Genomic DNA, 17,420 nt, shown 5'->3' on the forward strand with positions numbered 1-17,420 from the left:
TGAATTGGTTATGATATGGTTCTGTTTCTGTCAAATAAAACTAGCCTTGAGGAAAATCCTCACTTTCTTTTGTGGAGTGGATCTTAGTGTCTTTTCCTGGCCATCTCTGGGGGTTATACCTGTGGCATGTGCGTCAACCACAGCATTGTTATATCTACACAAATTTACCTATTTGAGGAATGTTTAAATCACATGATTTAGGTGTTCTAACTTGGGTTTATCCTAAATCTTAAGCTTAAAAATTGGACTCAGCTTTTTCTAGATGCTGTATAAATTCAGAACAGCTTTATTTATTAAATTAATATAATGCTAAAATACATGTATGGTATAAGAAATTGGGAACTCTTTGTTTTAAATATTGATATTTTCTCTTTCTGAAAAGGAGCCACTGTGAAGCTTTTATATGTAATTAAATATAGCTTCCTTCCTTTTATGAGTAATTGAAAACATATAAAATAAGCCAAATGTATACTCTCATATTTTTCAAATCATGTCCTTTTGAGCCGTTGCTGAGATAGTACAAAACTATCATTTGTGTAAAAACAGTGTTGAATTGCTATTTGTTTTTACTTTCAGTTTAAAAATCCCCTTATTATGCTGCTTCTGGCTTCTGCAGTCATCAGTGTCTTAATGCATCAGTTTGATGATGCCGTCAGTATCACTGTGGTAAGAAAAAACACATTTTAATTTGTTAACTGTGTAAAATTTTTTTTGAAATGAATTAAAACTTTCAGGTTTTTTAGTTAATATATGAATCTACTTTTAATTGTATTAGTCATTTTTGTTCATTTTTGAGATGGGCTCTCACTGTGTTGTCCAGGATGTCCTTGAACTTGTGGGCTCAAGTGATCCTCCTATCTCAACCCTGATTTGGGATTATAGGCATGTGCCACTGTGCCTGGCAGTTGTAGTAATCTTCAGTATTGTTTAAAGGTCTGTGATTGGCACCTTTGAAAATTATTTAATAATAGGTATGAAATAGTGCATAATAATTTTCCAGTTAAATATAAAATTCCTTTTACTTTTCAGTTGAAGCTATTTGTACTAATTGCGAACTAAAGCCTGACCTTTGGAATTAAAAACATTTTTTAACATTGCACACTATGTTTACTGTATACAATTTTATTACTTTCAGCTGGATTATTATAGCTTTGATTGAATAATTTTTTTCTTGTACCATGTTTTATTGCAGTATAAAAACTTTTAGTAAGTTCAAGCATTCATTAAAGCATATATGGTATGCTTAAGAATGTAGTGGATATTAATGCAGAACTATATTTCTTGAACTAATGCTTTTGGATACCCAGGAGTCCCAGAGTTTTGTTCCAGGGCTATGTGAGGTTGAAACTATTTTAATAACACTAAAGCATTATTTTTCTTTTTACTGTAGACTTTTGTTATCAATGGCACAAAAATAATAGCATACAAAACTTTTAGAGTCTTGTTAGCACAAATCAGAGTTCCCAAATAATGATAATATTGTTTCATTATTTCTCTTAAGAATGTTTTTGATAGAGCAGTAAAAATTAATTTTATTACATCTTGACCCTTGATTATATACCTTGTTTGAACATATGTGTAATGAAATGGGAAGTGTGATTAAACACTGTTGTGTATTGAAGTATGATGGTCAAAGGAAAGGACAATGTGAAGTGGACTAGTTTTTTACTTGAAAGGATAACATTGTTAATGATAAAATTCAGGCTTTCAAGCAATAATTAAAAATTCTGATAAGTTTTATTCACTGTTGTGAGCTCTAAATAGCTTTCTAAAACATTAGAGTAATGAGATTGCATTGATTTCAACAAATATGTGTAGTTTTAAAATTATTAGGAAAGGAATCAACATTTAGAATATTTGCCGGGTAAAAGTTTGATTGAAGCTGGGTATGTTGGTATATGCTTATAATCCCAGTGACTTGGAAGACTGAGGCAGGAGGATTGCAAGTTTGAGGCCAGCCTGGGCAACTTAGTGAGACCCTGTCTCAAAATAAAACTAAAAAATGCTGGTAATGTAACAATATCAACAAATGGTAGAGCACTCCTGGATTCAATCCCCAGTATTTCTCCCCCACCCCCCAAAAAAAGATTAAAAATGCAAGATTGAGGGCTGAGTTCGTGGCTCAGTGGTAGAGCGCTTGCCTAACATGTGTGAGGCATTAGGTTTGTTCCCCAGCATTGCATTTAAAAAAATAAACAAATACATAAACTAAAGGTATGGTGTCCATCTACAACTAAAAAAGTATTAAAAAAATTCAAGATTGATCAATGAATTTTGACATAGTAGGTTAAGGAAAGTGTCTTGTTGTGGTTTTAAATGCTGCATTTCAAATTACCTTTAAGTGGTGCCTATGAAGTTTTAGGGTGTAGTAGCTAAGAAGACTATCCATAGTCATCTGGAATAGCTATTAAAATATTCCTCCCTTTTCCATCTGTTTTCTGAGACTTGATTTTTTTCCTATATTTCTTTTTAAAAATCCTCTCATTCTGCTGCTTCTGCCTGAACAGTATATTGCAGCAGATTGAATAATAGCAGATTGAATAATAATAATTAAGTCATATATTAAATATAGAAAAATTTGACCTGAGGTATAGTGGATTAAATATTTTCCTAGGATGTGCAAGATCCAGTACCACTGAATGAATGAATGAATCTGCCACTTTTCTTACAATTGTTTAGAAAATACATTTTTCAGAAAAAAAGTTGTGTTGACATAAAAAAAATTTAAAAACAAATTAATAAGTAGAAAGTAATACCGAGTAATTGTAAAAGTATTAAAATAGGAAATAAAACCCACATAAACAAGCAGGTCCTCAGTTTGTGTGAGCCTAAAGGGGTTCTAAGATCAAAAAGTTTGAGAAGCTTTTTGGGGGGATGGCAAGCCATTGTTTGATTGTTCCCCCATCAGGCTTCAAAGCTGTGATTTCTTCTCCATCTGACATAAGTATTTAAAATATGTTATCTTGGGACTGCATATAGTTAATGTCAGTGTCTGATTTAAAAGTTTTTTTCTTTGTTTTGTTTAGGCAATACTTATTGTTGTTACAGTTGCCTTTGTTCAGGTGAGTGAGTAATCTATTTTGCCAATGTAAAAATGATGTTACTTATAAAATTAAAGACGCTTATGGTAATATTTATAGTTGTTGATGGTGAAAGTTCCTGTCCAACAGTTTAATTTTTGTATTTGAAGTAATTCAGATATAAAGAACTCTTCAAGGAAGTTCATGAGGCTAAGGTATTTCTTTGGTATAGGTAGTGAGATGAAAAAAATCTGCTTTTCAATTTGGTAGTCTTAAGAATAGTTAAAGCAGTTGGGAGCAAAAAAGCACAGTAATATAAATACAATCCAGCAATAATTTAAAATAATTTTCTAATTAAAAAATCAGGCCAGGGTTTATGGTTTTATAATACTCTTATGTTTCAGTATCTGATAAAGACCAGATGAAGCAAAGAGTGCAGAATTAAATGGTCAACTTCTCAAGTATCATCTGAAGAAAATTTAGTGGATTTCTGTGATTGATTCCTTGAGTACAGTTTTTCCCTTTTATTTACTGAATTTATTTTCTAATCTTATTTTATTTGAACTTTCTTTTGGTAATTAAAATGCTTCTAAAACAGTTGGTGACCCCCCTCCCCCACACTTTAATATTCCATTCTTCAAGGGATGTTCTGATTTGGATCAGACCTCTTACTCTGCATAGCCATTGAAACATTAAAGAAATATGAGAAGCAGCTAAAAAACTATTATGAATAATGTAGAGATGATACCAGAATTTCTATTAAAAAGTATAGGCATAAACAGAAATGTAGGTTTGATTTTATGTTTGCTTAAATGTCTTCAGGTTTTGTAGATTTTAGAATAACATTTCAGACTCTTGATAATTCTCATAGTTTTAACTAACATAAGGTAAATAAGAGTAGAATATTTACGTAATGCTGTTTATCATCGTGAAGTGAATGTTGTTTTGATTCCTAATGCTATATTTTGAGTGATTGTGATTATCTTCACATCTACAGTTTATTCCCTGGGTATATTCCCTGTCACTGTCTCAGTCTCTTAGACAGTCTGTAACATAGTAAATTATTTGTTTTATAATATCTTAGTATAGAGAGTTGGAATCGAATTATTTGCAAGTTTTTGAACTTCATTAGGCCATTCTTTTGGGCGAGAATCTTCTTGCTTAGAATACACGTATGTTGCTTTGGGGCAGGTGAAGTTGGCTAGTCTAGCTTAGGTTATTCCAGTCTAGGTATCATTCAGGGCAACTATTCATTTGGCCAAGTGAGAGATATGACCCATTGTGCCAATAAATGAAACTTCTTGCATCTTTAATAGTGTGTTGAATGTATGAAATGCTCTTCTTCAGAAGAATTCCTACAAATATTACCACTCTATAATAGAAGACCTTCTTTTGTCTTCTTTGCAAATAAAAAGCCCCTACCCTCAAAATATCCTGCAAAATTGCAGTTGTAACATAGTTGGTATGGAATTTTACAAAGAGATACTCTGTTATTTACTTTAAATGCAGTGGCTAAAACTGCTAAGTATTCTATGATGGGTTCATTTGATAGAAATCTCAAAAAAAGGACAAAACATTATAAAAAGCCCAGTTTCAAATTATTAGGTCTGGTTTCTTACATACATGTAACTTGTTTCCCCAAACATCTTTGAACCCAACAAAAAATTCTGTATTCAGAAATTGAAAGAACTTTCTCACAAGATATTTTTATATTCAGTCGAACCAACCATAATGCTTTGTCAGAAAACTCCTTATCAAAAATATATCACAAAACAATGTTTTATCACTTTAGTACTTTTAATCCGTGCTTAGGATAAGAGTGCTTTTTATATTCTTTTTGTATATTTGCTTGCCCTTATATCTGTTTCTAATCCCACCTCCCTACACCATTTTATTCCTTCTTGGCCATACAAATGACTTAATTGTTTTATATGGTCATTATAATGATACTGTCTTTATATATAAACTTTGAAAAGACAAATAAAGATTGGTAGTGTCTGTGTGATTTATTACTGGGATCTAGGATTGGTGAGTGTTTTCTGGCCTTTTGTGGAATTTTTGGTTAAAACTTAAATTCTTTACCATCCTTTGTGTTATGGGGTTGGGATTTGTAATTTTCATACAGCTTTGCATTTTCATTTTAAATGTGTGATGAATGTGAAATTATGGCTAGTACTAGCTCTGTAGCCATTTCAAAATGTTCCTCACCTTTCATTCCTGCTATTATCTCTCTTATTGGTGTGCTTAGTGCAGACAAGAGCCCAAAAGTAACAGGGATGTTGCATGAAGCAAGAGTACTAACGGAAGGGCTGTGGTTGTAGCTCAGTGGTAGAGTGCTTGCCTAGCACGTGTGAGGCACTGGGTTCCATTCTCAGCATCACATAAAAATAAACAAATAAAACGAAGGTAGAGTGTCCGTCTACAACTAAAAAAAAAGTACTAATGAAAACATGGACTAATTACTAGTCCCTTTCATATGATTTAAGGAGTTGGGAAGAGAGTCCATCATTTTGGGGTCAGTTACATCTCACTCCTTGTTTACCCTCTTTTTTTTTGTAAACAAAACTTTTTCTTTAAACCACTGCAGGTAGCATATGCATCTGTTAATGGTACATATAGATAATCATTTGTGACTTCTTCGGTCATTGTATACCAAGTGTAAAATTATCTTAATTATAAGCGTCACTGATCTTAACTTTTTAATGATTCTTTGGACATACAAATCAGTTTTCAGTTTCTTCTAAATAACCTTAGGTTTACACCCTGAATATTAAAATGTAAAATTAGCAGTAGTTATTTATCAGAATTGTTTGATTGGTATAATGTTAATATGGGACATTTTTAAAGAATATAAGCACAAGTCAAGTAAAAGATAAGAGTTGGGAAAAATTTTAAATAAACGGTTGAGATATTTAAGTCTAGATGGAATATGCTTATACGTACATACATATTTGCATTTCTTTATAAGCATTTTTATGAATATTAAGTCCTGCTTTTTTTTTCTTCACATAGGAATATCGTTCAGAAAAATCTCTTGAAGAATTGAGTAAACTTGTGCCACCAGAATGCCACTGGTATGATCCTTTTTTCTGAAAGAGATTTCTACCCCTTTAAGAATAGAAATTGAGTGTGACTAGTACAATATCCTTTGCAGCCCCAGCTTTGACTAAACATAAGGAAGAAATGATTAATCTGACATGAAAAATTCTTGCTTTGATCAATATAGCAAAATTGCACTGTTTAAAGTTCTAATTTTGATATTCTTGAAACATAGCTTTATTCAACAGTTTATTGTATGTGCTGCTGAGCACTGTTCTGAGCAGGGTAATGAAATAGATCCACATGATTTAAGAAGGTTTCTTTGATTTTCATGTTTTACCCTTAAACGACTAGTCAATTTTCCCAATGATTTTTCTATCATTTGAGAATTTTTATTAATATGAGCACACAAACATCAGTGGCTTGGCTTTTTTTTTTCCTCTAAAAACCATGGTAAATTTTCTGTTTCATGTTACAGTGTGCGTGAAGGAAAATTAGAGCATACACTTGCCCGAGACTTGGTTCCAGGTGATACGGTTTGCCTTTCTGTTGGGGACAGAGTTCCTGCTGATTTACGCTTGTTTGAGGTAAGTTTGAGGATATGTTTATGAGAAGTGAAAATAGTGGGTGTCAAAGGATAAAAATTAGCATTTTTAAGGATTAATACATTATTGTTTTCAAAAACTTGGTGTTCAAGTTTAAATAATGGCAAAGTAAACATTTTTTCCCCTTAAAATATATCTGTCTCTCTTATACATTCTTTTGAGGTATGCATAAGCATATATTTATGAAAACCTGTGTTTTAGGCACTCTGGGAGACAGAAAGAGATGATAGGACTCTTGTAATTAGGGAGTATACTACATGTGTATGCAAATTACTTATTATAAAATAAGATAGAATTTAGTAATTAAGAAAAGTTCATTTTTCTCATTTAGTTGAAAAGAACGCCTCAGACAACAACATGGCTTTGGCAGTGACAAAAAGAGTAGTACTGAACAGAGAAGACAGTGGAGCAGCTGTATTCAGATCTTTGTGTTTACCTAGCATATGAATATACCATGGGGGTTGTTATCTCCAAGGTCTTTGTAACTTTGCCTGAAATGCTTTCTCCCCCTCATGGCCCTCAGCTTTGGAGTCCTCATGTCTGTCTGGGCTCAGCAGAAGGGTTACCTTCTTTTGAGGAGTGTTCTCTTTTATCTGAAATGTTGCTCTGTCCGTATTATACTTGTGTTTTTTTCCTACTTGATAGTATAGATTTATGCTTATTTATTTTTAGAAACATTTTCCCATTAGAATAATAGCTGAGGATAAGAACTTTGTTTTGTTTACTGCTGATTCTCCTACTATATTTGATACCACAGGGTACATTGTAAGCACTAATAAATGTTAGTTGAATGAATGAATGACATTGATTAAATCAGACCTGTTTTGTTACAGAGATGGGAGGAAGGAGAATCTGAACCAATTTTTTATAATTATTTAAGACTTAAGTTTTTTAATGCTTATTAAAAAGTGAATATTTCTTCATATATTATAACTAAGCTTTATATATGTAGCTAAGCTAGTGGCTGCCTCCCTCCTGCTCTATGTGCTTTTTTCCTCCCCCCACAAAAAGAGAAAGAAGAGGGAAAATTTGAATAGTAAGAATTCTGTGTGAGAATATGAGCTTACCTAGAATAACAGTGAGAATGCCCAGTAATTCAGTTGCTCGAGGTTCATTTCTTTAGTTTCCTTTCCAGAATTTAGTCCAGTGTATAGAACATAGATAATGTAGTTAAGTATTTGTTGGGTAAGTGAATTAGCCTGCACAATTGTTAAAATCATGAACTAGCTCTTAGTTTCCCCCAAAGTGTCCTTTAGACCCTTGAATAAGAGCTTCTGACATAAAGTTCATTCTCAAACATGCATTAGAATGGAGGGTTTGTAAGTAGTCTGTTAGGTTTACTTTCCTCACCCTTGGTTTAAGGTACAATTGCATTAATAAGCTCTCAGGTGGTAAAAATGATACTGGTTCTACTGCTCTTGCTGAGAACTTCTGCTATATTCCCCATGAGCTGAATCTTTCTAGTTTATTGAGAGTTTTGAGATATACTACATTAGGGGAAACTGTTTAACTTTTAACTAATTATTTGCAAAACTAACTTACTCTCAGTATCCTCCCTTATATGTATGTCTCTATCTATCTACTAGATTACACATGATGCTTGTTATAACATGTTTGGAAGATATTCTTCTGTGGTCCATACTTTCAGAAACATAGTTAGTCTATATCTGCAGCACTTTCTACACATAAAATGATGATTTATTTGTGTGCTTGGGTAGGTGAATATTTTATTAAGAGTGAAACCCTCAGAATTGGACTGTGTTGCAGAGTGGGAAGATACATTCTCATATTCATGATCTGCATGGAAATATTTATGTACATTTTTTGTTCTTATATAATTTAATTTGAAATAATATAGGAATGTATAGCAAGAAGAATTTTAAGAAAATAGAGTACCAAGTGATGAAATGATTGTCTCAGTGCCTTTTTAAAAAACCTTTATTCATATACCTCTTTTTATCATGATTGGCTTTAATCTGCCAAACAAGTTTTCAGAACTTTAGGGCATGATGAAACTAGGTAATGATGTTTTGTCATGAAAGTTGGGTTTTCTCTAGAAAGAGAATCTCAGCTATGGTCTCTGTTTCTCTCATGGTATTTTTAAGTTTAGGCTAACCTAGTCTTATGGTAGAGCATTCTACTTCGTATGTCTCAAGTTTTGTTGACCTCATTTAAAAAGTATGATTGGTTTTGTCTTTTTGTTGTAGAGTAATGGTTAATGACACAAGATGAAGGTAATCCATGGAACTGGGATATTTAAGGAAGAAGTAATGGTTACGAACTCTTAAGATGTTAAATGAGAACAAACTTGAATTTATGGAATGTTTTGTTTTCTAAGGCTGTAGATCTTTCCATTGATGAGTCTAGCTTGACAGGAGAGACAACACCTTGTTCTAAGGTGACAGCTCCTCAGCCAGCTGCAACTAATGGAGATCTTGCATCAAGAAGTAACATTGCCTTCATGGGAACGCTGGTCAGATGTGGCAAAGCAAAGGTAATTTTCTGTTTTTTTTTTTTTTTTTTCCCTAAACAGTTCCTTTGTTTTTACCATTTTCTTAATTCTTTTCTGCTAATTTCATGTGTATTTGTTTTTTAAAATAACAAAGAGAAAGTATATTGACTCTAACCCTTGTCAGCTATTTGTGAGATTGAAGAGAAGCTATGCCCCTCAAATACAAATATATGAAATATATCCATAGTTTTGCCATCTGTTAGATCATAGGCCTTATCTGTTCCTTTTTGTTTTGTTTCTGTAGTTCTGGGGATTGAACCCCACAGGCTGTATAGACCCTTTTTTTGTTTTTATTTTGACATAGGGTCTCATTCATTTGCCCAGGCTGGCCTCAAACTTGTAATCTTCCTGCCTTAGCCTCACAAATTACTAGGATATTATAGGAGTATTTTCCATTCATGGCATATCTGTTCCCTTTTATAGATAAATAGTGGTTTCATAGTTATGTTCATTACTAGTTAAAAATTTTTTTAATTTAGTTAATATGGCTATAATGTTCTGACTACATAGTGTTCACCTAATTACTGATCAATGTCAACTATTTTGCTCTCTGGATTCTAGTACTGCACGAATATAAAAGGTACCATTGAGTAGCATAGGAGGGGAAATAAGAAATTACCATTAAATGTCTGAGTATAAGACAGATTTGAATTTTATAAATATTAATATACATAAAAGGGGGTCATAATTGAGTCAGTAATAAGTTTAATGAAATGTTTATTTACAAGGTTTGTGTTATAATGGGTAAATACTAATGATGATGACATAAAAAGTTTGCTAAGGGAGCTCTTGGATGTGTTGTCAGGTCTATGGATAGTCTTTGAAGAATGGGACTAAAAGGTGTTTTTTTTGTTTTTTTTGTTTTTTTTTTGGTATGTTTTGGATGAGAGAAGTGATTATATCTGAATGCAAATGAATTTTCCTGCTTTTCCTGTTAGGGTATTGTTATCGGAACAGGAGAAAATTCTGAATTTGGAGAAGTTTTTAAAATGATGCAAGCAGAAGAAGTGAGTATTTAATATGTTGATGATGTATTTGTTTCAATTCTGAAATATTTTATCATTAAGAGGAGGAAATGAGAATATTGGTGGATTCTTGTGTATACTACTGAAAGCAATATTTTGTTATCACTCAGATGTCTTTGTTTAGAAACATAATTTGGAAGCTTATAATAAGTAGGTCCTAAATTTACAATGTCAGTATTCCAAAAGATTTGATCTTTATTCATTATTTATAGTAGAATGAGGTTTATAGTCATAATTTTTTTTAATAGATAATGCTCTTTGTAGAAATTGGCTTTACTATATCAATTTTAAAGACTACCGTTTTTTTTATTTGGTGCTGGGAATTAAACTCAGGGCATCACATGTGCTAAGTATGTGCTATACCTTTGGATTACTAATTATTATGTTATTGTGTACCTCAGAACATAGCTTCTATTAAAATTTCTATCTACATAATTCCAGGTTTGGGGTGGCAGGAGAATTGACAAATAAAGGAACATAGAAGATATTTTTGATGAAAAGTATTAAAGATGCATTTTCTCTTTTAAAATGCTTTTTATGTATAAAAAAGGGAGTTGTGTTCTGTAAATGTCTTATTCTTCCAAAATCTGGATTTCTCAAGTAACTTGTAAAACTCAATTTGTGATACATTGTAGAAATCCATTCCAAGGAAGTTAGCAATCAGGGAGCCTATAGGATAAAAAATCTGGGATGTTTGTGGATATAGGAAGGAGAAAAATTGGAAGTGTAAGGGAGATAGCTGATGGTAATAAAGTCCTGGAGAAACATGTAGGGAAGAGAGAGAAGTTTTTCCCTCTGTGGGAAGCATAGAGAGTGGATCTTTTAAATTAAATAGGGTTTTAAAAATCAGGAGTTTTTCCATTTCTTACTGTGTGACGTTGAGTATCATTTAAAATCTTAAGCTTCAGTTTCTTTAGTTAAGGTGGTAATATTTAGCTTATGGGGGAGTTCTGAGGTTAACTTTTTGGAATAGGTATGTCAATCCCTTAGCAGAGTTCCTAGCACCTGGTAAAGTATATTAAATTTAGCTAATTATAGTGATACTCTCTAATTTGTCAAGGCACCAAAAACCCCTCTGCAGAAGAGCATGGATCTCTTAGGAAAACAACTTTCCTTTTATTCCTTTGGTATAATAGGTAAGAGAAGAGTGAGTATGTATATATTTTATTTTTACTCGGGCTTGCTTTTCTCAATGTGAAGGATAGAGTTGTTATAGTCATATTTATTTGCTTTCTTTAATATATATTTTTTTTAAATTATAAAAACAACCCTGAACCATTGTCTTTTTCTACAGAAAACAAATGGGGGGTGGAGGAATGAACTCTGTAATTTCTCTAATCAGCATTTCTGTAAATATTTTAGTATTGTTACTGTGATAGCATTATTTTATGGACAGGGCTTTTTTGTTTAACCTATCCTGTCATAAGCATCTTGTCATCAAATGGATGGTTCATCTAAAACAAATTTGAAAGGTGGCATAATGTTTGATTTTGTGAATTTATCAAACATCTTTTTAGACATTTCTTTAGGTTTTTAATTTTTTAATATACACTTATAATTCTTAAGTGCCGATACTTCATTATAAATAACTCTTGTTTCTTTAGGACACATGTTTAGAAGTAAAGTTATTGATTCAAGAGTATCCATGTAATTTTAAAGCTTTTTGTCAACTTTGACTTTTGTCATTAACTTCACAGTGAAAAAAATACTTTATTTTGTAGTTCATTATTAAAGAAACTGTATACTTTGTCAGATGTCTGTTGAGTCCTTTTATTTAAGTCCTTTTATTTGCAAGGCATTTCTTTTGTCCTGTCTTATGGCTTGAGTTAGATTGGTAGCAGCTTTTTATATAAGTAGGATATCAATTGTTTTGTTGCTTAAGTTTCAGTATTTTTTCCCCTAATTTTAAAATTGCTTTGGAGTGATAGATAATCTACTTGGTAGAAGGGAGATATAATTGAAACATTCTCTTCCTGAGTCTTTTAGCACCCTTTATTGATGATTTCTGCATTTATGGTTTCTGCTGTTTTTCTGTTCGTAAAGACTTGCTAACTCCATGTTTATAAGAATGTTTATAAACAGTGTTTTATTATAGTTTTTCTCTTGTTTATTTATGACCTTGCTAGGGTTGGAACCCAGGGTCTTGCACATGCTAGAAAAATGCTTTACCTTTGAGCTACTCTTTATAGTTTGCATCCCCTTTATAGTTTTAATTTTTGATACTTAATTTACTGTTTTATTTAAAATTTATTTTAAAATTATAAAGCTGATGGAAGAGGTAAAAATTTTTTACTCAAGTTAATTTTTCTGGTACCATTAATTTTATAATCCATTCTTTATTCAATAACTATATTTTGTTTATGTATTATTTTTATTTTTATGTGGTACTATGGATCAAACCTAGTGCTTCACACATGCGAGATAAGCACTCTACCACGAGCCACAACCCCAGCCTTCAAATGACATTCTTATAATACATTAAATACGTGTATTAATTTTAGTCTCATCTTTTTTTTACTTTTCTACCTTTTTAATATTATAGCTATCTTAGTGTTTTAAAGTCAATAGTGCAATTTAAAGCAATATTTATGTTACATAATTTCAGTTATAATTCTTTATTAATGCTGTTTTTCTGTCTTTATATTCATACTCATTTATGATAATCTGTTGTAATCTTAAACATAATGTAGAAGGCTTTTGTGTTCAACTGGTGTGTACTTACAGCTACTTTCATTTGATGATTGCTACTTACAGAAATTTAATGGCAAATTTGATAAGTTGAAGGATGTTCTAGCTAATTTTCAGTTTGTATTAACACTGTGCCATAAAACCATCTCAAATTTACTGATAAATATGCTTCACTCTAAGATTATCTGATTTTATATGGGGATAAAACAGTTGGGCCTAATTTTTCTTGTCAGGGTAATCTTTGGAATAGGATGAAGTCAGGATGTAGATTGTGGTCAAGATATAGATTGTGAAGGACTAGATGATAAACGTTTTAGACTTGTGGTCCATATGGTCTCTGTCAGATATACTTAACTTTGCTATCAGTTTGAAAACAACCATAGATAGTAGGAAATAAAGGGACATGATTGTGTTCCAATAAACTGTTTACAAACACAGGTAGGAGGCCCACAGATTATAGCTTTCTGACTCCTAGTATAATTCTTTTGGATGTAATTTCTTTTATCAGGGTAGTATTTAGGTTAGGATCTTAGAGGGCCACTTTCTAGTTATTATAGTTATAAAAAGATATTAAAAAACTAGTTTTAAATTTCAGTATTCAAATAGAATACAGTCTTAAACTAGTTATTTTATTAAATATCCCATTTTCCTCAAAAACCTGGTGGTGTACCCTATTCTTTTTAAAGATAAAAAGTGAAAGCAGAAAGTATGGTTTATGTTTATTGTCTTACTCATCTTTTAACTTGAAAGTAACAACTTTTAAATGTTAAAATGTGTTAATTGTCCTAAGTGAGCCAGGTCCTAAGTCTCCTTTCATATGCAGTATAAATCTTAATGTTTGTACAAACTTTAATGTGTGATGTCTGGATACTAAGTTCTGAAAAGTAAAAGTACAACATTTATTTTTGCAAAGTTGATAATAAATAGAAGAACTATGTGTTTTATAGGTCGGCCTTCTTTTTTCCTATGGTGTAAAAATTATGGTAATATTTTATTGAACCATCAGTTATTACTCAAGGGATGGATGGGAGCAGTGGTAACCAGAGGTAAAATATGCACAGTATTAGATTTAAGCAGTGTTAACTTTAAACTGCTCTGCTTAATGGATTTGTAAAACCTTGTAATTGTGATCTGATATATTTTCCATTTCATATGAATGAACCTTTTAAATATCCTCAGCTTGTTATTCTATTCCTTCTAGGTGATTCTATAGAAAAGGGAAAAATAGCTATCTAATTTTGTTCCAGGTATCATCATGTTGGTTGGCTGGTTGCTAGGAAAAGATATCTTGGAAATGTTTACAATTAGTGTAAGGTAAGTTCTAATACTTTGTTTGTACGTGAAACTTCTTGTTGCCTACCTTCTCTGGTAGAGATATCTTACATATTTCATTGTGTAGGTCAGTACTATATGGATCCCAGAAGAGTATAATATCTATGTTTAAATAGTTCAAAACCCATATATTGAAATGATATCTGGGAAAGTGAAAACCTACATATTTGGCACTGGAGAAAATTAGTATTAGATGTCTAGAATTATTAACCCCCTATCGCATTTTCATATATAAATAGATAAGGATTGCCAAATAGAAAACTAGCAGCATGAAAGATAAAGAATACAATATAGTGTATATATGCCACATTGTTTTAATCCATTTATATATTGAAGGGCATCTAGGTTGGTTCCACAGTTTAGCTATTGTGAATTGTGCTGCTATAAACATTGATGTGGCTGTGTTCCTATAGTATACTGTTTTTAAGTCCTTTAGCTGGGTCAAATGGTGGTGTTCTATTCTCAATTTTGCAAGAAATCTCCATACTGCTTTCTATATTGGCTGCACCAATTTGCAGTCCCACCAGCAGTGTATGAGTGTACCTTTTTCCCCACACCCTCGCCAGCACTTACTGTTCATAATAGCTGCCATTCTGACTGGAGTGAAATGACATCTTAGAGTAGTTTTGATTTGCATTTCTCTAATTGCTAGCAATGATGAACATTTTTCATATATCTGTTGATTGACTTTATATCATCTTCTGAGAAGTGTCTGTTAAAAGAGAATAAAATCATGGCATTTGCAGGGAAATGGATGGAGTTAGAGAAGATAATGCTAAGTTAGCCAATCCCAAAAAACCAAATGCTGAATGTTTTCTCTGATATAAGGAGGCTGATTCATAGTGGGAGGGGGATCATGGGAGGAATAGATGAACTCTAGATAGGGCAGAAGGGTGGGGGAGGGGAAAGGAGGAGTATGGCTTTAGAAATGATGGTGGAATGTGATGGACATTATTATCCAAAGTACGAAGACATGAATTAGTGTGAATATACTTTGTATACAACCAGAGATATGAAAAATTGTGCTCTATATGTGTAATAAGAATTGTAATGCATTCTGCTGTCATAGAGAAAAAAATTAAGAAAGTATTGATGAGATAACAGGAAAAAAGAGAACACAATATAGAATTTAAGGGAAAAGAACTCAAGGAATAGAAGGTGAATTTAAAAATAAAGTATCTATTTTCAGAGGTTTGTTGCATTCATGATAGAGCAATAGAGTATTGTATATAAGGATCAGAAAACAAAAAGTTTTTAATATTAAGATTATGATTGCCAATATTAAAAATTCTATTGTAATACCACATAGTATGAGGTTGAAGAGGTCTCTCAAAAGATTGAATAAAAGGGCTAAAAGAGATAAAAGTGACAAAGAATTGGGGCTGGGGATGTGGCTCAAGTGGTAGTGCGCTCGCCTGGCATGCGTGCCGCCCGGGTTCGATCCTCAGCACCACATACAAACAAAGATGTTGTGTCCGCTGAAAACTAAAAAATAAATATTAAAAATAAAAAAAAATTAAAAGTGACAAAGAAAAATAATTTTAAGAAATACTTCTTCAATAGCAGTTTCAAAAAGGTAAGGGGAAATTATATATGAAGGAATACAAGAATATTTTCTCAAGCTAAAGCAAAAAGCAAGTCTTCATGCATTGAAAGGATTTGCCAAGCACAATGAAAATAATTCTAACCTACATATATCATGGTGAAACTAAGGAAAACAAATCAGGTCATCTGCAAAGAAAGTATAATTAGATGTCATTAGACTTCTCTTTAGCAATCAGAATTTCCATGACAAAGCCTTTCTAGGTTCTACTTAAACATTTTGACTCACAACACTTTCACAGACCACATCTGGTGAATACGCAGGTTTAAGTTCAGACACCCCTCTTCTGAGAGTTCTTACAGCAGTACATGCAGCATTTCACTCAAGCACACAGAGATGAAGTCAGCCTTGTGAGTGCAGGAACTACACTGGGTTAAAATGAGCCTTGTGTCCCACAGGAGCGAACATTTGCTTAAAAACTTTCCAGGGTTCCCTGCGCATGTGTGGTTACAAGAGTCACTTGTTCTTGGTAAATGGAAAGCTAGAGCTTCCTGTAAATAGTTATGATTCTCCTAGTCTAGGAACAGTTTATCAGTTAGAGGATCCCTTTATTACAAGTGGTGTTGCCTAGCAATGTACCTGACCTACTACCTTATCAGATTACTAAGGGGAACAGAATTAGAGAGTTAATTTTATTAACTCTTCCATCTATAGAAATATCAGATTACATTAGACAACAACAGAACACTGATATGAAGGTTTAAGGGAAAATGATTATAAATCTGTAAGTTGAAGAGACAATTCAGTTAATACAAATAAGCAACTATTTAGAATATTTGCTTCTTACCTTATACTGATATAAATTCCAGCAAAATTAAGGTTGAAAGAAAAGATGATGATGTGTAGATATAAGAAAGGATAGAACTGATTTCACCTGGACATCTTAAGGAGAAGGAAAACAAATCCTCCATGTTGTGTCTGTAGTGAGCCTAGGAAGTAAAAATTCAAACATTAGAACAAAATCAGTGTATTGCAGGGCCAGGGTTGTGGCTCAGTGATAGAGCGCTTGCCTAGAATGCATAAGGCAGTGGGTTCCATCCTCGGCACCATATAAAAATAAAAACAAATAGAATAAAGGTATTGTGTCCACCTACAGCTAAAAAAAAAAATACTTAAAAAATACTTTAAAAAAATCAATGTATTTGAAAAGGAAAAATTGAATATATTACAAGACTGGATAAGATGAATAAGAAGTAAAAATATATTTGTGATACAGTGGAAACTTTTATGTTTTAATTTTTTCTCAAAAGAACTAAAATGCAGTGTGAAAATCTTGGGATTGAATCCACCTGCCTCATGCATGCTAGGCAAGCACTCTACCACTGAGCCCTGAAATACATTGATTTTGTTCTAATATTTGAATTTTTACTTCCTAGAATCTGTATAAAATAAAAAGCCATGAGACAAAGATGAAATAAATTAAAAATGGGGCATGAATTTGAGACATTAACCATTGGCATGTGATTGGACCCACTTTTCATTATTGAGGATTTTTTTGAGCATTTCTGTTTGTAAAGATGGACCTATTGTGACTTTTTATTTTTTCTTCAAGATCTTCTAGAGTACAAAAAAATTAACACTTTTTTAATAGAACAA

At 32.3% G+C, this 17,420-nt stretch overlaps 1 protein-coding gene across 1 annotated transcript in view; it reads left to right on the forward strand.

The window, feature by feature from the left end:
* Atp2c1 (ATPase secretory pathway Ca2+ transporting 1) overlaps positions 1-17,420 on the forward strand; it is a 117,813-nt gene that overhangs the window by 66,385 nt on the left and 34,008 nt on the right. Inside the window, exons 4-11 of the mRNA XM_026383917.2 lie at positions 577-666; positions 3,027-3,062; positions 6,033-6,094; positions 6,538-6,646; positions 9,003-9,158; positions 10,115-10,183; positions 11,262-11,337; positions 14,137-14,203. Coding sequence (XP_026239702.1) covers positions 577-666; positions 3,027-3,062; positions 6,033-6,094; positions 6,538-6,646; positions 9,003-9,158; positions 10,115-10,183; positions 11,262-11,337; positions 14,137-14,203 — 665 coding nt within the window. The remainder of the gene's footprint in view (positions 1-576; positions 667-3,026; positions 3,063-6,032; positions 6,095-6,537; positions 6,647-9,002; positions 9,159-10,114; positions 10,184-11,261; positions 11,338-14,136; positions 14,204-17,420) is intronic.

Source organism: Urocitellus parryii, chromosome 2 (assembly GCF_045843805.1).
Source record: "Urocitellus parryii isolate mUroPar1 chromosome 2, mUroPar1.hap1, whole genome shotgun sequence".
Taxonomy (NCBI): Eukaryota; Metazoa; Chordata; class Mammalia; order Rodentia; family Sciuridae; genus Urocitellus; species Urocitellus parryii.